The sequence below is a fragment of the Athene noctua genome, chromosome 2 (genome assembly GCF_965140245.1).
Source record: "Athene noctua chromosome 2, bAthNoc1.hap1.1, whole genome shotgun sequence".
NCBI lineage: Eukaryota > Metazoa > Chordata > Aves > Strigiformes > Strigidae > Athene > Athene noctua.
Genome location: NC_134038.1, coordinates 112,660,462 through 112,682,570, shown reverse-complemented (window position 1 = coordinate 112,682,570; position 22,109 = coordinate 112,660,462). Strand labels below are relative to the sequence as shown.

Sequence of the window (22,109 nt, the reverse complement as noted above, 5' to 3'; positions counted from 1 at the left end):
AACTATGGCTTATACTGTCTCTTCTTCCCCAAACTACTTCAGTCTTCCATCTGCTTCCTTGTTGCCTGGATCAACTTGCTGCTTGCCTGTGGTGTGAACTCCAACCATGCTACTCCTTTGTCTTGGGGTTAGTACATGTATTTTAACATACTGATTGCTGGTGTAGTCTCTGATTGTTCCCATTTTTCCCCTTTGACTGGACCTTTTGGTCTCCCCAGTTCTTAAATCTGGTTTGCTCTGGTTACACCACTTCTGTCTTCACTGCAAATCTAGTGAAGGCCTAAACACTAGGTTCCTCATGCCCTAGTTATAAAGACATTGCAATTCATGGCATAGGTCTTTGATGCAAGATGATGAAAGCTGGGAACCTGTTTGTTCTGTACAGACATTAAGCATGACACTGTATAAGAGCAGGGTTTGTCTTTGAGTCCACTGACAATTTCTGCAGGCAGAATTTGACTTCTCTGGGGTCAGGTTCTTGCACGCCAAACAGTTGTCTACTTTTCCCAGCTGTGTTCGTTGTTATAATAAAAGCTATTGCTTTTACCTGTAAACCTCATCTTCAGTTATACTGTACTCTATGGACGAACTCCTGAGAGGGGAACAGCTCTAGCCCCTCTAACAAGCCAAAATCTCATGCAAATTTCCCCTTGGCAGCTACAGATGCTTTCACCACTTTCAGCATTGAAGAAGAAAAAGCGAAGTGTGAATAACTGAAGAAACAGGTGAGTAATAATATTGTCTATCAGACCCAATCTAGTGCTGTGCAGGGAATAGCTGTAAAACAGGACAGATTTTCCCAAGAAGCATCTCAAAGATTGTGGTCCCTGCTCCTTCAGGTCTGCTTATAATGGTCCTCTCCTGTTCCTACAGCCTCAGTGAATACCAAGAGTCCCTCTCCTTGTAGTGGTTTGAGCTCAGAGGACAGCTGAGCACCATGCAGCTGCTCACCCCCCCCCCAGCGCTGAGAAGGAGGGAAACAAAAGACCCAGGAACTTGAGATACAGAAAAGGAGGGATGATCTTATCCATTATTAGTACAGGCAAAAGACAGACTCATTAGGGGAAGAAAAAAAGAACATAAATTTAAGAGAGACTAGCAACAACATGTAACAGAGTAGGACTGTGAGAAGCATTACCACATCCTGAAAACACCTTCCTCATCCCGCCCTTCTTCCAGGGCTTAGCTTTGCTCCCGATATACCTCCTTCCCCTCACAGCGGTGCAGAGGGCAGGGAACTGGGGCTGCAGTCAGTCCTGCCGAATCTTCCACCTCAGGGGTAGGGGAACTTCTGGCATTCCTCCCCTGTTCCCACGTGGTCCCCCCTCTCACAGGAGATAGTCCTCCACAAACCAACTCTGATGTGAGTCACTCCCATGGGCATGTGGGTCACCCATGCGCGTTGCAATCCTCCCAGTGCCAAACTACAACAGCAGGAGCTTCTTCCCATGGGGTCCTGGCCTTCTTCAGGCACAGTCACCTGTCAGCATGGGGTCCCCACAGGCTGCAGGTTGGCATCTGCTCCACTGTGAAACCCCATGGGTGGCGGCAGAGGTGGCCCTGCCATCTCAGCACAGGATACAGGGGAGTCTCTGCTCCAGAACAGCTCTCCCCCTTCTCTTCCATTCTTCCACTGACCTCAGTGTTCACACAGATGTTCTTCTCACAACTCCTCCTCACAGCTTCCACAACTGCTCCCAGGTTCCCCTTCTTAAAAGTTACCACAGAGGCACGCTAATTGAGCTAGCCTTGTTGCAAAGGCAGATCTGACTTGGAGCTGAGGGAGCTTTGAGAAGCTTAATACAGAGAGCTATTGCTGTAGCCCCATCCCCTGCTACCAAAAACCCCCTGCCACTCACTCAAACCAGGACAATCCTCAAGCAGGGGACTTCAGGAGAAGAGAGAGTGGGGATGTTTCTGACCTGTCATCCATGGTGTGATTCTGCCTGCAAATACCTTGTCTGTATCTTTGCAGGTATCAAAAGAAGGGTGAAATCGTGGCCATACTGAAGCTGAAGGAAGTTCTGCATCCCTTAGGAACTACAAGAAATACATTAGACAGACAACGATTATTTTTGCTAACTGTAACATTTAATAAACACTTCACCATCTGCTTTTAACCAAGAAAATGGGCCAGAGGCTGGGAAGTGAATATAATCTTAATTATAATTGGCATGGATGTCATGTATAATGTATCAATAGATGTAAATAGGCAGAAAGTGATGATACTTATTTTTGAAATTTCCTTGGAATGTTACATATTTGGATAGAAATGAGTGTTTGATTTGCTAAATCACTATCTATAATTTATAAGTGTGTCCTAGATTAATAGGTTTTTGTGTATATTTAGACAATTGATCTACTTGCAAACTCAGAAACAAAGGAAATTGCCTGTGTCTACAGAGCAAATGGGGAGCAGCTGGGAGATTGTGCCTTTGTGCTACAGCACTTGGCCAGAAACCAACACAGACGTTTGTCAACAGAAATCACTCAAAGACAAAAAGCTGCTCTGGACAAGTAGAACACAAGTTTTAACTGAAGTTTTATGTACGATCTTTCAGACTGGAAATTCTGATGCATTTACGGGGAAGGCTGAGTTCCAGAAGGATCAACTAGCCCAGAGGACCCCCGGAATCCCTCATGGCGCCCAGGTTTGGTGACAGCTGGTGGCTACGCTGCTCCCTTGCCCTGTCCACACCCATCTCCCGAGGGCCCTTCAGGGGTAGGACCGGGTGAATCTCGCAGGCGACCCCGGGGGTCAGGACTGCTCTGGTGACCTCTTGCTGGGAAGGGGGCTCCGGCCAGGCCCTGCGCCTGTAGCTCGCTCCACCTCACCGCTGCCCGCTCCCCAGCCCCTGCTGGCGCTTCAGGAGCCTCCCGTCCCCTCTCCTCAGGGCAGTGCGGATGCTTCCTCCTCCATCCCCCTCCGCACCCTGTCCCCACGACACCCGTGGGCTATGCCTCTCCACGGCCAGCCCCGGCGGGCACCGGCCCCCCTGCCCAGCTCACGCCACTGACCCGCTCCTCAAGCCACGCCCCTCTCGCACCCCGCCCCTTCCCATGGCTCCACCCCTTCCCATGGCTCCGCCCCCGCCGCCTGACTCCCGCCTCCCTGTTAGCCACACCCCGGCCCCGGGCTCCCCTGACCCCGCCCCTCGGGCGGTTTGGCCCCGCCTCCTTCCCGTTAGCCCCGCCTCTCCGCGGGCGGTGGGGGCGGGGCCGTGGTGTGCGCGGGGACGCTGCGTTGTGACGCAGCAGGAGGAGCTGAGGCGGGGTTGCACGCCCTTCCTCCTCCTCCTCCTCCTCCTCCTCCTCCTCCTCCTCCTCCTCCTCCTCCTCCGCCGGACGGTGACAGAGCGGCGGAGCCACCCGCCGGCGCCGCCGCCAGGGTCCCTCAGCCGCCGCCAGGCCCGGGGGAGCAGCCGGCGCTGCCGCTGGCCATGGTGGCCCGCCTGCCGCCGGGGGGGCAGGAGCAGGCGCGGCGGCCGCGGCCGCCATTGCGCGCGGGGGCCGCGGGACTATGAAGGATGGAAGCGGACGAGGTGTCGATCCGCGAGCAGAACTTCCACAGCCAAGTGCGGGAGTACACGGTAGGCGACACCGCCCTCCCACCGCCGGGGCCCGGCGGCCCCTCGGGCGGGCCCCGCCTGACCTCGCGGCTCCCCGGCTGCGCCATCCTCCCTCCCGTCTTCCTCCCTGACCTGTCACGGCGGTGCCCCGCAGGCCGCGCTGCCGTGGGATCCCCCCGCCTTGCTGGCGTCCTGGCCCCCGCCGCCCGGCAGCCGCGGGGTTGTCCCGCTCTTTCCCTCTGCCGTTCCCTGCCCCTCGCTGCTTTGCCCCTCTCCCCAGCTCCCGTGTCCAGGCTGACCTGGGTGGCCTGTCCCCTGAGGGCATAGCTGTGCGTGCGGGCTGGGTGCGTGGGGGCCAGCTGGTGAGGACCCCAGCTCTCGCCCGGTTAGGGGTTTTCCTCTCCTGTGTGCCTTCAGCGGACAGGGGAGACGCTGTGTATGCGTGTAGGGCAGGGGTGTGCTTCGGGGTGTACCCCTGTCCGCTCTGTTTTGTGATCGAGACCGCAGCCTTTTTACTATAAGGGATGTATGTGTGGGATTTCGCGTTACCGCTTGTGACACTCCGAGCCTCTTGGCTTTTGCTGCACTGTTTGCAACGGATGTGTATCACCGGCGTGTTTTCCCGAACCCCTTCTGCTTTTCCCGGCTCTGCTGCACGCCCCGTGATCTCCAAGGGGAGCAATCCAGAGCACATAAGCAGTGCCGGTGCCGTCCCATCTTCCTCAGCCTTCCGGAGTCAAGTGCAACACAACACCTTACGAGCAGATGGGGAGAACTGTTGCGGTTTCCTCTCTGCCTGCATCCTATTTGTTTTCAGGACTGTTCAAAGCTAACAGAGGTGTTTTGACGGGGCTCACCTCGCTTCTGCTTCAGTTTAAGGAAGGAAATGCATGCTGCACATAGGAGACATGCAGCGTTGTCCTCTATACATGTGCTGCCCTAACTCAGCTGGGTAAATGCATTCTCTTTGCAGTTACTGCCGTCTAAGAAAGAATGGATTTTTTGAATTGAAATACGATTTCATAATTTAGCTTTAAAATTTTTTTAGCTGTATTGAGAGATAGTATTAAATACCACTGTTAACTGATTGATGCAGGCCTATGGCTAGGTTACTTGACAACAGAGACTTGCTTAACTGATCCCCAGAGTTTACATTTCTGTATTTTGCAAATCCATATGTTAAGACCTTCTTTCTTCTGGTGAAGAATTTCTGGGATTTTTTTTTTTTCTAGAGTGCAAACCAAGTCTGTATGTTATTCTAGGAGATTTTTCTGGACCTTCTCTTTTCTGTGAGTGGATATAGCCTGTGTCATGAGAGCTGTGACCAGTGGAGGGGTGTAAAAAGAAAAATACTTCATTGTAAAGAGGTCTTTAAGCATTGTCTTAATCTCCTTTGTGCTACAAAAACACGGGTGTATACACAAATCTTGCATCTCTTCTGGATGCTAGCACTCATCTTTTCCCTAGTGTGTGTTTTTCCATTTGTATGTTTTTGTGTGCTAATTATCTCCTACTTACATCCTCCAGAGTCTTGTTCTGATACATTGTATGCTGCGTGTTGTGCTTTTGTACCTAGTAGGATGCACAAATTTTAAGTCTGAAGGAATGGCTGTGTGCACCCTCTCCAGGTACTCTTACAAACAGAGGTCTATTAAATTCTTAAAGAACTAGCTCATCTATACTACAGCTACTTCTCTAAAGCTTTTTGAGCCCTTCTGGAGCAATTGGTAGCTCTTGGTGCTTGGTGTAGTCATGTAAGAAATCACAGAAGACATCAGTAACTCCAGAGATACAGAGTTACTTTATTTGGACAGTGGAAGCAGAATATTCTTGCTCTTGAAACTGTACTTTGATCTTTAATATTGAAGCCATCCTATGTTATTGTTTAATCAGTGGGGATTATGACAATTTTGCCTTTTAAATCATGCATCGGTACAGTAATGATCTTGTCTTTAATTTATGTTGGAAGACCACAGGGTTTTATGAGTGCATAAACTGCTTCCATCCACACGTGAGTATACAGCCTTCATTTGGCTCTCACAGAGCTGCAGAAGCATATTGCAAGTATGATTACAGTTGTGGTTAGTTTAAGCATAACAAAATACACCGAGTACATTGCTTACATGTACCATTATGTTATAATAACATCCCCTCCTAACCATTCCTGCCCTTGCTGGTCATGAAGTTACATGGTGAATATAACTTCTTAAAATATGCAAATAGACAGTTGTTGTGTGGGTAGTGGGTATAACCATCAGCCCCTCAGCTGGAGGAGGGAACATATTCCCCGTTCTGACACATGCACAAGACTTTAATTCCAGCTGCAGGTGGGCTGGGGGCAGTGGAGCTGTTAATAGAAGGATTTGATGTTTGTTGTGTAATATTACGGTGGAGAAAACCTCTTCATGCCTGTAAGAATTAAGTCAAATTCCTGGATTCTGATAGTACTGTCTTTGGAGACCTAGTTGTGTAGCACAGTCTTCACTGGAAGGTAAAATGATACATTCATGAGAAGACAAATTGAAGTAAGTTGATGTAATTGAAAAGAAACCCCTTTTCACTTTTCTTTTACAAGTTTTCTTTGAATAGATATAGAATTTCTAGATTGTGCTTTCTGATGGAGTCTTAAAGGCACGCCAAGCTTAACCACACTGTAATGCTTCATTTCTGTTTCATCTACTCTCAACTGGCAAGCTACAAAGTTTTCCATAAAGTTGTGTTACATAACAAAAATTAAAGGCTTGTTATTCTTCTGCTGTTGGTGTCCCTCTCTTTTTGTAGGTGCCAGCTTCTGCTAATTCCACCTTGAAAAGACAAATGTTTCTGACATATGTTTATAGATTGAGCAAGGATAGTAAAAGATTATTTTTAAAAATAAATCCTTCATCTGCTATTTGAGGTGACTGTCTGTGTGATTTAATGCTTAATTTAACTGAAACCCATTCACTCTTGACCTTGTTTGGAGTGTATGCATGGGACTTGTTTTTTTCAAGAGTGTGCCTGTTTGCAAGAAAATAATCTGCCTTGTATTTTGTTGCTTCACGAGGATCATCTTTTACTAATAGGAGGTTAACTCCCCAGTCTAGTTTCAGCATGGCTCTTCACATGTGAATCTGCTATGTTGAAGATCTGTTGTTTGGAACAGTTGTTGAAAACAACCAGGCTCTTTCAGACCTGTATGAACTTTAAAATTCATATTCCAGTAAACTAAACGTGGAGATATTGGGAAGCATTTTTTTACAGAGCGGGTTGTCAGACGTTGGAATGGGCTGCCCAGGGAGGTGGTGGAGTCCCCATCTCTGGAGATGTTTAAGAGTAGAGTCCACACAGAGTCGACACAGCGCTGAGGGATATAATGTACTTGGGAAGTGTTAATGTTAGGTTGATGGTTGGACTGAATGATCTTCAAAGTCTTTTCCAACCTAAACGATTCTGTGATTGAGAACTGATGATCCAGTATAAGAGACATGGCACGAGTTTGCTCTAGGTCAGTGAGAGCCCTGACTTTATTAAAGTCAGAGTCATGCTCAGTTCTAACTAAAAGGGGTATCTTTCTGAAAAGCAAAATACATTGTTTACAAAATATAGAAGAGTGTCTGTGTTTTGTACTTGATCAGTGTTCTGACAATGTTCTGTGCTGGTCTGATACTGTTATTTTTGTACACTTAATTAGTTTGTCTTTCTTGATCCTTTAGATTAATTTATAATTTGTTGAGATCTTGCACGTCCATGGAAGATACTTAAGCTTTTAGGGAACTGCTTTTCCCTTGTGTCCTGTTATTATGTCAGTTTATGCAACGTAATTATAAAGTGTTCCATTTTCAGCTAGTATTGTTGTGAACTGTTTATTTCAAATGCAAATCAAGTGCAATGGTTTCAGTCTCTTTGTGTTCCCCTGGGTTTACTTTTTCTTACACTTCTTTTTTTTTTTTCCAGTTTGAGCCTTTTATTCTGCAATATTTGTATTTTTAAAATTTAGATCTACTTTTTGAAGTTATTTCACCATTTACAAAATGTAGGATTTGGAGTTTGTGAAAATATACATATACACTTGGTTATGAAGTTTTCCTTGGCAAAAGAAATAAACTGTGCTTGTATTTGTAGTGTGGGGAGAACTGTGGAAGACAATAATTTGGTGACCATGGAATTATTAGTTTAAGAACAAACATAGTATATTTTGAAATTACTTGATTATATTAAATATGTAACAAAAAAGAAAATCCTGGTAGAATAAGTTCAAATATAAAAGTGCTGTTACTTCATGCAAGTCCAGGTAGATGTTGAAACTGGTGTAGTATGTAGCTTTATGATTGATGTCAGATGTTTCCATTTGAAGGACTGAATGTTTTTCAGGGATATAGGCTTCAGATGCTAGATATTCAGAGAAACTTAGTTTCTCACTTAATGCAATTTCCTCTACAAGAAGACTCTTTACATTTTTTTTTTAATCCATACTACTTTTAAAAATTAAGGTGGTTTTGTGTTTTTTTTTTTTTTTTGTTACAGGTGATACAATGGTTATTGAATGTGTGCAAATCTGAATCTAAAAATAATTTCCAGCAGTTTAGAAAGGCCTTTTTAGGTAGTTGCAACTGTGTCATGTCTTTTGATATTTTTTTTTTTGTTTGCAACTTCACACTAATACCACTGGCTTGCTTTTTGTACCTTTTGTCCTCTTGTCCTATTTTGGGGTAGAGAGGTGTTCAGGATTCTTTTATATGAAGCAGTGCAGTGTGGTTACTGCTGACATTTGTCCGCTGTAGGGCTATAAAATGAGAAAACTGATTTGAGCTTTGTACTCCTGTTGGTAGTGTATTCTTGTTCCTGACCAGTTCTGCTTCCTTAAATTTATGCCCCAGAAAAAAATTGTAGTTTTCACAGACCCTTTTTTATGCCAGAAGTGATGATATTCTGATAATGGGCCAGGAAGAAAATGCTGAGTATAAACATGGGTGATTTTTAAAAATAAACTTCAAATACTGAAATGTTTTTGTTTAAATGTTTATTGAATAAAAGATAAACTTGCATAAAATTGATGCCTTTCAATTATTTTTAATCCATATGCTGAAAACTTGAGGAGTAATTTATATTTTAAATGTCATCTTGTATCTTAAAAATAATTTTGCCTACGTTTCTCAGTGTTGCTTTTTTTAAAAAAAAATGTTCTGGAAAAGAATTGTAACAGAACAAAGCAGCATTTGTGGTAGTGGCCTGAGATATTAAGCCTGAGATATTGGTCCACATTTAACATAATTACATATAAAAATATTGGCATCATTCTGTCATCTTAAAAATATACCTTTACTTGTAAACATGGGTACTGAACTTTAAGAAGTGATGAGTCATCTTCTGGCTGCTGGTCCTGAGGATCAGCAATAGTGGTTCCATCTGGAATCAATAAGCACCTCCAAATACTTGGCATAGACAAGTGGATAGAGAGATGCTTATTCCTGCAACAGGAACAACTTTTGGAGAGTTCCACTGTTTCTGCTTACATAAAATAAGCATGAAAGGCTGAAGTGTAAGAAGTTGCTGTTAGTTACTGATGTGTTTCTTTGTGGCAGCAATTGACCGGAAGGATAACACACTTCATAGAAGGTACAGACATCTATTTAAGAGAATTCAGATTATTTGGGAAATCTGTTGAAAGTGAAAGAAGTGACAGCAAACAAAACCAGCTATTGTTTACAAGACCACAGATGAGTGTATCCCTATTGGGTTTGGTTTAGATAGCTGGTCATAGCAGGGCTGGATAAGATGGCAGGATGTAATGGGGAGATCATAGGGTTATAATGAGCATCTCAATCTTTGCTGTGATGTAGGGATTCTGAGTGTGAATTTATAAGCACAAGGCTCTCTGAAAGGAAGTGTTTTCAGAGATGTTGAGGAGGATTGAGGGGTGAGTGCAGCAGAGAGCAGCAGAGGAGATGGTGGTAATGTCAGAGCAGAGAGAGAATCTGAAGCATGTTGCCAGTGAAGTTATGATAAGAAAGTGAGTTCAGCTCTGGTGACATAGATGGGAATCTGTGTTAGGGAAGACTATCTAAAGAAAACATTTCATTCAATATAAGCTTACTGCTTTTATTTGTAAGTAGTGTTTTGGTGTGTTTTTTTTTTTTTTTTTTTTAATGCAGCACTTTCTCCTTTCCTGTGTCTCACCTTCCCCTTTTTAATTTGGTATTTATCCTCATTTAAGAGGGTAGTGATAAATCTTGTTGAGAAAGTCTTAATTTCTGCAATATTCTAGTCCACACACCACACCTCCCCCCCCTTACCTTGAAAACCACTGATGCTTTCCTGTAAACATGCACTGTAAAATGACTAGGGACACTGACTTCTTGGTAACATTAATGTGCAAGAATTTACATAACTTATAATGCAGGAGACACTTTGAAAGTCATGACTGTAGCTTATGTTTTTATGCATATAATAAACAGCCTTGGTTGTTGCATCTCTCTGAAAGGTAAGCATACAGCGAGGTAGAGATGACTTGAAATAAGTTACTGCTGTAACTCCCTTATTAGTCATTCATGTGAGAAGCGAAATTGCTTCATACATTCAGCAGCTTTGATCTGTTGCTCTTTAGGGCCCAACTTACTCTGTTGAAGATGGTGCCAAAACTGATGTTGATTTTTTTTTTTTTTGTCAGGTTGGTGTTGAATATGCATCTTAGTGTTGCTTCCCACACAGAGGTTTCTAGTTTCTTGATTACCTGAATATTTTAAAAGTTGTTTCTAACTACCATCAACATGGTTCCCAGAAAGAGCCCAGTGTTTTGTACTGGCTTAATATATCAGCACTTTGATAGTAATTTGACTTTGAAAATTTTGATTAACTGGAAAATACTATTCTACAGAAATTTGTTTCAGTTCCTCTGTTTTCTGATCATGTGTGCTCTCCACAGCAAGTAGTATGTGTATAGATGGCATTGAAGTCTGTGTATGTCTGAGTTTAATATACAGAGGATAGAAGCAGCATATGTGCATGATTATCCCCCCCTTTACCTTCTTGTCTTACAGTGGTGTGGTTTCCAGTGTTAGGCTCCACGATTGTCATCAAAACGCGATGCTGCACAGTTTTACTATTGATTTTAAGTGCCTGTTTATGCCTTGAGTATCCAATTTTTTCCATTACCCAAGTGTACTTCCTATTTTTAACATATTTAGCTGATGGTAAGAATTGATGCTGATGAGTTTGTGTTGAATTTGACAATAGCAACATGTCTAAAATATTTGCTGAGTTTGATGCTGTGATAACTTAGGTCCAGTAGAGAATCTGCATAGTTGATGAGGATTATAAAGATATACAAGTATTGCAGTTTATATATGTTTGTGCTTTGGGAGAGGGGGTGGGGAAAAAAAAGATGTGCTACTTAAAAATTCGACCAAATGTATATGTGAAAACAAAAGGAAGAGGATTCTTATGAGTTAGCTCTGCCTTCTAAGAGTTACACATTTTGCCCGGGAAATTATTAGTCAGAGAAGCAGCCTTAACACAAATTGTTTACCATGTTTGTATTAATGAGACTTTTGAGGTTATTTTTTCAGGAAGGAATTTTTAATACAACCAGTTATTGTAGCCTGGCTGTAAAATGTTAAATAATACCTTCATTCAGTGGCAGAATGTTAGCGTCATCTAGATTGGTGCTGTTGGTGCTAATTCTAGAGGGTGTTTTTAAATCTTGCACTAATGCTGAAAAATATTCTTAAATCCAATTTTAATGGCATTTCTGTAGCCCATACAGGTCAAAGAAAAATGACTTGCTGTAATTTTTTGAGGGCTTCCGAGTGTATTACTGGGTAGACAGTACAGTACCCTGAACGAAGGTATCTTGGGCCTACTACTAAGGGTTGGGGAGGTGTCATAACATTATTTTTTTTCCCCCTTTACCCAGCAACATTAATACATTCCCATGAATTGTATAAAAGGGAATGTAAAAGCTAACAAATTAATGTATTGATTTGAATTCCTTCATTAGTTTGAAGTGGGGCTCTGCTTCTTGTGAGGTTAATATGAAGGTGGTTTTAAGGGAATGATATAATGGAAGATACTTCCTGAAGGGCTAGAGAGGCTGGTTTTTATCTTCAGCTGAGCAGTATTTCTAGCATATGGTATGGTTTTGGATGTTTCATACTTTGTTAGATACTGGAATTTTTTTGTTAGATGAGCAAGTCTAGGCACACAGCCTTTAAACCACTTCTGATTTCTTCATGACTTAGGAACCAGTAAAAAAAAGTGGGTCAACCTCTTGCACATGTCTTAAGCCAGGGAGGAGTCCTGAGAGAAGACCATACATGTGGGGAAAATGGAAGGCAGTGTTAATGAGTAACATTAATCTGTAGTCATAAGACGTATTTGACATTTTCTCATAAGACTGGATTTAGTGTGTTGTGCTAAGTGTTTAAGGCTGGCTGGATTAGAGTGAATTTTAAAACTCTGCTCTTTGTGGCTAGATTAAGAATAAGTAGTTCATATCTTATTTTGAGAAAAATGAGATATCCAAAGCAGTTCTTATTATGCATGCCAAGGTCAAGCTGAGAGCATAGCTAAAAATTGTAGCTTTCTTTAGTGTGCAGTTTGTTACAGGCAGCTTACTGTTGACACATCCCAAACAGGTGGAACACCTTGTTTGCTTTTTAGATGTCAATGGGGTAATGGAGTTATTAGAAATAGACTGAGCAGAACTGCTTGTCTCCACCTGTATTTTCTTGCGGTATTCCTGCCATCCTTTTCACTAGTAAACAAAAGTAGTTGCCAAGTGGGACAGTAGGAGGAACCTTTTTAGTTGCGGTGTGGCATTTTAATGCACACTAAAATACTTCAGCAGCATGAGAGCAGTAGGAGATGGGTGTACAGTGCTATGTTTAGTTGTCTTCTATTATAGAAGTTAAAGCCCAGAAGTGCAACACTTCTACTTATCTATAAGTGGTAATCACAGTCAAGAAAAACACTGACAGGTCTATTTTCAACTCTTAACCATGTTTTCATGTTCTTAGACTTATTCTACCAGGTGGTGTTACCCAGAATGACATCTCTTCTCTGTGCTGTTTTTTCTGTTTAGGGAAAGGGACGTGTTCTGTAACATAACAGCAAGAAGTAGAGATGCTCTTCATTATGTCTGTAGCTGCTTGGTTTTGTTTTGGTTTTTGTTTTTTTTTTTGTTTTTTTTTTTTTTAATACTGACACAGCTGCTTTAAAATAAAGTTCCGTCCTTCTGTCCTTCCTTCCTTAGTTTTTTGGAGCTTCCTGATCGTTCACTTCATACACAACATAGTAAAATGTAGTTCACTTCTTGTCTGTTTGCTCCCCCAGACTGACTCACCCTATTCTACATGCTAATATGCCGTTAAGTGGGAGGAAATGATCACCTTGTCCACTTTGATGCTTTTCAAGTGGAAATACTGAACCTGTGTTTCATGCTTGGATGTGTGTTAAATCAAAGAATGTTACTAAGGTCTGTGACTCCTTTCTGCAAAAGAGTTCTGTGGTGCTTCCTTGCTGCTAAAAGTTGTTCTGTAAGATGTCCAGCTTTTTCACAGAAGGAGGAGGACATCCCTGACAGTCTTCAGGGGCCTGTGCTTACTCTAATTCTCTTAAACACATTCATAAATGTGACCTGGAGAAGGGTAGAAATTATGAGGTGACAAAGTTTCTAATGGTGCTAATTTATTCAGGACAGCAGAAAAGAAGGCTGACTGGACCTGTCTCCTGCTCAGAGGAGGGTCAGCTGTGACATCAGACTAGGTTACTTAAGGCTTGAAGGCCTCCATGGATGAATATTGTACAACCTTGCTGGGCAACTGGTTCTGCCGCTTGGCTCCTCTCCTGGAGGGAATTTCTCCTTGCTTCCAGTCTCATCCTCCCACCATGCACCACTGTCAAGAGCCCAGCTCTGTCTTCTTAATGATCTCCTCTTAAGTACCAGCAAGTGGCTATCTGGTCCTCCTGAAGCCTTCTTGTCCTCAGGCTCAGCAAACAGGGGTCCTTCAGCCTGTCTGCACCAGCCATGTGTTCCAGCCTCCTGACCATGGTGGTGATCATCTTCACTGCAGTCACCATTGTCCTTCCTGTATTAGAGGCTCAAAACTGGATGCAGCAGCTACATGTGACCTGATGAATGCTGAGTGGAGAGAGATAATTACTTCCCATGATTATTGACTTTGCTTCTGGTAATAGAGCCCAGGATGCTTTTTGGTGCATTTGCTACCAGGGCATGCTGGTTGTCAGGTATAGAAAAATTACTGGACAGTGCAGCTGTATGCTTTTTTCCTAGTATAAACTACAGCTGTATTTCCTGCACAACAGTTGGGAAGAATATTGTGCTATATAAATAGAAGCTGTTGATCTTTCTCTACACAAAAATGCAGCTTTTAATGCACACACATGAATTACAGTTGTGAAAGATGGTTGTATCTTTTGCATAAGGGGAAAAAAAAGATAATTTTGTGCCTTTTGAGCATATTCTTTCTTAGCATGAAAGTGTAGTTCTGCAACAGGAGATGATGCTTTACCAATCGCAGGTGTGAATTTCAGTGCCAGAGTTTTAAAGATAATCCACTTGGACAAATTAGTGTCAGTTCATCTTTAGTAACTGTCAGTGGGATAAGTACAACATAATTTGAGTTAGTTCGGATCTTTATTGCTTATGTTTAATGCTAGACTCTTCAGTGCCAGCCCATTAGATGCATGTAGTTACAAACTGAAATGCAAGCAGTTTATCTCCAGCTCCATTCTCACAGAAGTCGAGAGCTGTCTGGTACAGATCCAAAAATATGACTTGGATCGTACTTGTGTGACTTTAGATGATGAGTCAAAAGTACGACTCTGTGGAAGAGCTGGATACAAGATACTGAAGAATGCAGTGCAGTGTGTCTCCAGAAGTAGCCTCTCTTGACGTGTGAGTCTAGTCTGTAATCTAAGCAGGAGCGTTAAAGCGCTTCCTTTCCCGAATGAGGGTTAAGGACTCCAGGGGAACACGGGTTTCTTTTGCTTGTCCTAGCAGAGGTTTTATTTATTCCGTGCAAAGAGATGTGAATGAAGTATATGCTCAAGGTTTGGAGACTTCTTAAAGTGCCACCTGTCAAAAGGGAGTCTGTACATGTAGTGTAGAATCCATGCGTTTTGTTTTCAGTTACTGAGTGGTGTGGAGGGTTAAGCACAAAAAAAAGACACTAAAAATTGCTAAGAAGTGCTTTGCCTTGACTGTTTGGCTATAACTATATAAAATTCTCAAACTCCTCTTAATTTTCTTTATATTTTGATGCAGCTGGTCAAATATAGCCTGAATGTATTTCCCCTACAATGTGAGAACGTGCCATAGTTGGGTTTAAACTAGCTTCCCAGGAGCAGTCTTAACTATGGCACCAAATCCACAACTACTTTGCCCCTCTGTAAGGTTGGAATGAATTTAAGGAAACACATTTTAAGATTAGAAGTTGTTATTTGATGTGTGGTTTTGGTGTTTTGTTTTTTTAAGTCGACACTATCAGGTAATTTTAGAAATCCTTATTCATCACAGTTCTGTACATTCTCTGCACAGTGTCTTCACTATCTCCTCAAGTCAAACCCGGAAGAGCTTCATTTGAGCTCCAGTGAAAAACTCTTTGCAGAGAACTTGGGATATGAGGAATATAGCTTACCCTAGATTTGCTACATTTACAGTACCCTTAACTCTTGTCGGCCCTTATTGTAGAGATGGGTGATGGCATAAAACACAGCTTTTTGGTTGAAAACATAGCTTGCAGTGTGATTTTGGATTTAACACTGTATACAAATATTGGCTCCAATACTGTCACATATAATAATTTTCTGAAGAAGAGATGGAATTTAAAGAATACAGTCTCTTCTGTCACTGAAGATATCAATGTAGCTTTATGTATGGTGTTCTTTTCTGATCAATGTCTTATTTCAGTATGATTGTCTATGCTTTTAAATAAGTGATTAGAAATGAAAGTTGACAGAAGATTTAGGGTACTATGAACATATGTATATGTGAATTTGCCCTCTTCTAAGGGTTTTTCAAGAGTGTCCAATAGGAGTTGTTAAGAACTGTGTTTTCTGAAGCCACATGACTATTGATAGAGTGCTTCTTTTGCATATACAGGAAATACATTGAAAGGTATTTCTTAAACTAGGCTCAGTTGCTTTAGAGGAGCTGTAAAGTGAATAAGAAACTGGCTGTAGTGTACATGACAATAGGTGTTGCGTTTGGGGGGGGGGGAAACTGCTACTATTCAGTGTCCTCAGGTATCAGTATTAAGAGCAACCTTGCTAACTTGAATGAAGATGAAGTAAAACATTCTGTTGGTAGTACAAAATTAGTTATTTAGGAGATGTAGTAAATACAAAGGAGAGTTAAAACATGGTGCAGAAAGGACTCTATTACCCCAAAACAACAGATATATGAAATTAAGGTGTGTTTTTTAAAAGGGGAAAAATACCCGAAAGCCATAATGATGAACTTGAACTCTAAAAACAAGTTTCTACTGTAACTTGAGAACTGTTCTGCTGTAAGCAATTGGGGAGGACAGTGTGGATGGATTCAGCGACCGGAGGCTAATACTAAATTACTAGTATGATTCTCAGGTGAATGTGTTTTCAGTACAGAAAGAAAGGCTTAGTGCTGTTTATCTATGGCTGTAAGACCTTACCTGGAGTCCTGCATGCAAGCCTAATAATTAATAATTGAGAAATATGAATTGAAGCTAGAAGAAGTACAAACAAGGACTGTAATTTTTTTTTTTCAGTACAAAAATACCCTGAAGCAAAGAGGAGGAGTAAGAACCCAGGATTGCAGTGTGACAGGACAGGGGAGTCTATTCTTTAGCTATCATGGTCAACACATTCCTTTTCCCCAGCTTAACTGAGTTCTGCTCTAAAAATAGTTACGATGCTGGCTTTTGCTACTCCCTTTAGAAAGCTATTCAGAATGCATGGTTGTTTTGGTCAGTATGAAGGACTTTTTAATTCGTGAGTTCTCTTTTGTTAAGATTCTAAAGCTTTCACTGGTTAGAATTAACTTCTCTTGCTGATCATTTTTAAATTATGTGACTTTTCAGTAATAAACAACTTTGTAAATATTTGATAAAGCTGTTCTCAATTCTGACAAAAGTAGAGGGATAATTACACCAAGTTATATAGTTACACTTTAATGCCAAGTTGCAAAGTAGCTGTCATCTAACACTAGAAATGCAATGTTTGCCAGTTCATGTTACTGGATGTCTTTCATCTGCTGTGCCCTCGAAATACCTCAGTTATTTCAGTGGTACCTTATAAGTACAGACCCACATTTTCATTGTAACTCTGTTATAACAGATAGAATAAAGGTCATCTACTTTGAAGATACAAACAAGATTGCAGTAATTTTTATTCTTAAATAAAATTAAACCAAAAATGAGCCTAACTATACCTTAATTTTACACAGGGCACTGTTATTTGGGTCTGATGGCTTTTTAAAGAGTTTTACTGACCCTCTATATGTGATACCTGATTTTCAAAAGTGGATGCCTAAAATTAGATGTCTCTATCTGTAGCCTTGATCTAGTTTTCAGAGGAACTGGAAACTTAGGAAGGACTCTCTTTCAGCACTGGTATTGCATTTTCCAATATTGAGAGGACAAGCTGTGTCAGAGTACTCTGAAAACCCAAGGCTGTTCTCAGCTTATTTTGTTCTTCCTGATTCAAAAATATACCAGCCTATTTTTAAAATTAAATCTTAATAAAATTATTTATTATTTATTTGAAGAATGAATTTTTTTATCAAAACCTTTTCTTCTTTGAAGCAAGTTGAAAAGTTGAAGTGGTGAACACTATTCAGATTAAATATTTTAATTCAGAGATCTAGTTATGAAATCTAATTTTCAGCATCTGTATTTCAGGTATCACCGCTGTGTGTTTCCTGCACAGAGAATGAGCTCAGTTGCCACTCTCAGACCTATGGCACCATAATACTTCTGGGAGACATGTGTAGGGCAGTTGGAAGCACCCAAATACCAGGCTCAGACACTTGACTATGCTTTGGTTTTTAATCTAAAATGTCTGACTACACAAAAGAAGGAACTCTCACAGTTTATTTTTTAGTACTTCTTAAAAGGTCTGTCTTTCCTGATTGCGCGATGCATTCCCCCCCACCCTGATTCTGCTAATTTGGATGTAATATGCTTATTTAGATGTAAATTTTTAAGGGCTATCATCACTACCTTTGCTTTTATTTTTTTCTTTTCACTTAGGGTAGCTTTTCTGCTCTTGATTTTTTTTTTTTTTAAGACAGTGAGTTCTTAAAAGTAACAGATCTTTAAGCTCAGACTGAAGTAGAACACATTCTAAATTGCATATGTAGGCTGGGCCTGTTTAAAAAAAACCCAACCTTGTACAGGTAATAGGGCAAACTCACTTTATTAAAAACTGCTAAAACAGTTTTGTCTGATTCGGTTGGTTAACTGCTGTCTGTTAAGACGTATTAGGTGGCTACTGGTATTGTGCACAAGCACTGGGCTGCTTCACGTAGCTTCTCAGTCTGTGATGTGCAAGTAATGGGTTTCCTGCAAGTTAACAGAAAGCAAGTACACTGCTGGTAGCGCTGGTCACTGTGGCTGCTCAGGTGAAGGCTCAGGGCCCCAGCATCATGGAATGGCATGCTTTGTTCTTTTTTCTGATTGACTCATGTTTTTAATAGGTATCAACAAATCAGATTAAGGAAGCAGCATTGAGCCACTGATGCCTCATTCAGGAACAAATAAAATGTGGTGGTGTTTTTTTTTTTTTTCCGTTTCCCACAAAGGCTTGGAGGGTTAAAACTGTCTTGCTCTTTGATTCCTCCAAGATTTCCAACATACTTGTAGGTATTTTGGTCTTACCATATTATATTGAAATACTAGTGCTAAATCTTAGAAACACCTTGATGCGAGTCACGCTGGGCTCAAGATACATCTAACCTAGATAATTGGCCTACCTTATGAGGATGGAAATTGCACCCTTGGCTTCTAACTGTAAAGGAAACGTTGTGTTTGACTAGCTCATGCTTGGACACCTACTGTAGGTAGACGAGTCCCTTGTGTGTATTGTCACCTGAAATTTGTTTGATTCAAAACATGATGGAAATTGTAAACATAACTGCTTTCTTCTTTCCTCATGTTGATAACCTACTCCAAAATAGATCTTGACGAGCCTGTCATATAAATACAATTATGCTTAGGTTAGATGTGAAAAATATCATGCTTTGTATCCCCTTCACAAGTCAAGTGGATTCAAACTTCAAAAAACAACCTATCTCCCCAACTCTCTTCCAAACAAAAAATCACATTGTAAATAAGGCTTTTTTTCTTAATTTTTTCTTAATAATTGATTCAATACCTCTTACTCTAATTAAACTGTTCTTATTGGTTTATATTAATAAGGTATAAAACATAACAGTATTGATGTTTACATAGAATACACTTTTGTTGATCTGAATTAAATTTTAAATTATTGATACTGGATTTTCTCTCTCTTCTTATTATAATCCAGGCATTTCTTCACAACCCCATAAATGCATTTTTTTTTTCCAGATCTGTTTTCTTCTATTTGCTGTTCTCTACATAGTTTCCTACTTCATAATCACAAGATACAAAAGGAAAGCAGGTAAGCATAGACTTTTTAATATATTCAAAAATAATTTTGTTTTTCAAGTGAATAGGTGATTCTTTTTCTCCCCGCCTCCACAAGGAAAGCGGAAGAACCAGATCTCTGACCAGAAGTGGGCTGCTGGTCTATGGCAGCCCAGACTCATCTGACTGTATATGCTGCTGTTGTTGCCTTCTGTCTGCTCCCTTTGTCCCTGGGCTGTGAGTTTCCATTACTTCCCTTGTGCCTGTTCAGACCTTTCAATATGCCTTCTAATATCACTGTCCAAGGGAGGGAGTGCACTGAGCATTTCAGAAAAGGATCAGAGAGCCCTGTAGCTGGCACTTTGCTATTGTGAGTGAGAGTGGGTGGCTGTTATGGAGGTGGTGTGGATGGTCACAATCAGTTATGTTCTGGCTCCATGACAGCCTAAATTTTAACTGATTTGGGGAGGAAGAAAGGTGTGAATGTCAAGTAGATGCTTCTGCCTCCCTTGCCTTTAGATCCTGTTGTTCTCCTTTCATGTCTGCTTCTCCAGAATAAGTATTTTCAGGCTGTGGTCTAGCACCAAAATCAAGTTCAGAGCATTAGCTGGTAAAGTGAGAAGGTTGCCAGTAATACAGAAGGTAAATAGGGGATTTCTTCTAAAAATCCTGCTTTGCTCAGGTACAGTTATTTCAGTGTTCTTAACCTGTTCCTTATGAACTTACCACTGAAGTCTTATTCCTTGAGATAATACTGTATATTTTTTCTTTTAGAAATATTGTCTGCCTGAAACTAGTCTGTAGGAACCCCTGTCGCTTTCTTCTAAGGACAAAGAGCATTAAAATCTTTACAAAATGGCAGAATTTTTGACTTTTGACAGGTTATCTGGGACCTTGGTGCTCAGTAATAGTCATGCTGAAGAAGCATTCTTATGCATAATGATCTTGGCGCTTTGAACTTTAATGGGAACTGTTCATTGAGCTACAGTGACCCATGTTATGATAGAGCTGCTTTCATAGATGGGTTCGTGTTTTTAAAAAAGTAAACTCTTCAAGAAACTTAGTGCCTTTAAAAAAAGAAAGTACACCTCTTTAAACATATAAAATTGTTAAACAAATGAGGAAGCTGGATACTATCTCCTCATCCTGATATGTATTTGCGATACTACAAAGCTGCTACCATTTTGAGATAGGGAAGAGCAGGAAGAAGGAACTGGTTTGGCAAACACTATTGGAAGTAACAACACATTATTATTTTTTTGGCAGTTCATCTCATCTGCTAGTGAGAGGAACTGCTCTGCAGCTGTCCTGACTTTATGAAAGCTTTGTTGTGAGCATTTAGTTAGGCAAACTTTGTAGCCTGCTAGGACCTTTCTGATGAGACACACTTGAAGAGTTAACATGTTTGGAATTCTTTCAGGGCAAATTGTTGCTGTTTCTACAACAAGCTCTTTAGCCAAATGATTCATAAGTGACCTTGACTTAATCTCTCAAGACACCATGAGATTCCCATCAAAAAACCAGAAACAATAACCCAATGTACTTTCACAGAAGAATTCCAGATAGCATGATGAGTAGCTATATGTTTATTTCAAGTGTGTGCATGATTCTTAAGAACTTGAGACACCCGGCTTTATTTTTAGATTTTAAAATAAATTTGAGTTACCTCTCATGGAAAACCTGGGAGCCTTAAAAGAAGAAAGATGATTCAGATTATTTCAAATGTAGAAATGCATACATTTGTGTAAAGATGTGTCTAGAAAAGGATATAAAGAATAAATGAAGAATATATTAGTGATTGACCTCCGAGTTAAATGTTGATTTTATTTAAAAAAGTTAGAATATTAGTTGAGGAATAAGTGAACAAAAATGGTCTAAAATGTGAAATACCAGAAAGGAAACCATGGTATCTTAAATCCATAAAACCAAGAACAAGAACGATGCTCCTTCCCTGTCTTCACTAAATCCCTGAGTCGGAATGAGTAAAGGGAAGCAGCTGAGTGGTCATCACTACTGTTATGGGTATGCTTTCTCGTTTTAAAAATACATTAATACTGAAAATGAAACATCTAGGGATTTATAGTATTAGTTAGTATGGACCCTAAGACTTTTCTGTCACTTAGGAAGTCTGAAACAACAGAGACTAGCAGCAGCCATGGTGGTAGTAGTAGTCTGAAAGCTTGTTTGCTGTAGAGCCCTCTGGAAGATGTTTCCAAGAAGTTTTGATATGCATATTTAAATAAAATGAAATAACTTCATAGTTATATTGATTGAAAAGAGTTTAAGGCTAGGAAAAAAAGAGTATTCATTTTTGGTAAGAACATTCTTACAATATTGATGCTAACAAATTGTTTTAGTAATCCTAAATTTTAATTGTAAATTAAAATGATTCTTACGTGTATACATTTTAGCCTGAGGAATGACAACTAAGTATTGAGTATAACCTGCTCTAATTTTATTTTCAGATGAGCAAGAGGATGAAGATGCCATCGTTAACAGAATATCGTATGTATAGCTTTTTTGCAGAACTTTTTTCCTGAATATATTGTTATGAAAGGAATCTTGTATGCTTCCAAATAAATAACAGTAGATTTTAAATATGACAGCAAATAGATTGCTGCAGGGCAGAGGAAAAATATTTGGTCAAGTGGCACCTTGTGTTGTGAAAGACATGACAACAGGCAAGGCAGTTCGGTCTGGGGCTTTTTTCACCTGTGGTTTTCCTGGTAGGCATGAAATTGGCCAGAATACTGCATGAGGGCCTGATACAAGAGGTGGAATTCAGTTAACTGACCATGAAGTAGACATCTGTATTTGATCATCTTAAGGCGTAAAACAGAATAACAAATGAAAGACAAGCACTTGCCAGAACTGTTGGTCTGCCAGTGACTCTTTCTCTTCTTCCTGTTCCTTTGTAAAGCTGGATATTAATCTTTTTTATTTAAATATATCTGAA

At 40.7% G+C, this 22,109-nt stretch overlaps 1 protein-coding gene across 2 annotated transcripts in view; it reads left to right on the top strand.

The window, feature by feature from the left end:
* The first annotated feature begins 3,323 nt into the window (after positions 1-3,323).
* LMBR1 (limb development membrane protein 1) overlaps positions 3,324-22,109 on the top strand; it is a 78,109-nt gene continuing 59,323 nt past the window's right edge. For both annotated transcript variants that reach the window (XM_074899923.1, XM_074899924.1), the window contains exons 1-3: positions 3,324-3,590; positions 19,115-19,187; positions 21,619-21,658. In XM_074899923.1, coding sequence (XP_074756024.1) covers positions 3,528-3,590; positions 19,115-19,187; positions 21,619-21,658 — 176 coding nt within the window. In that variant the 5' untranslated portion in view covers positions 3,324-3,527. The remainder of the gene's footprint in view (positions 3,591-19,114; positions 19,188-21,618; positions 21,659-22,109) is intronic.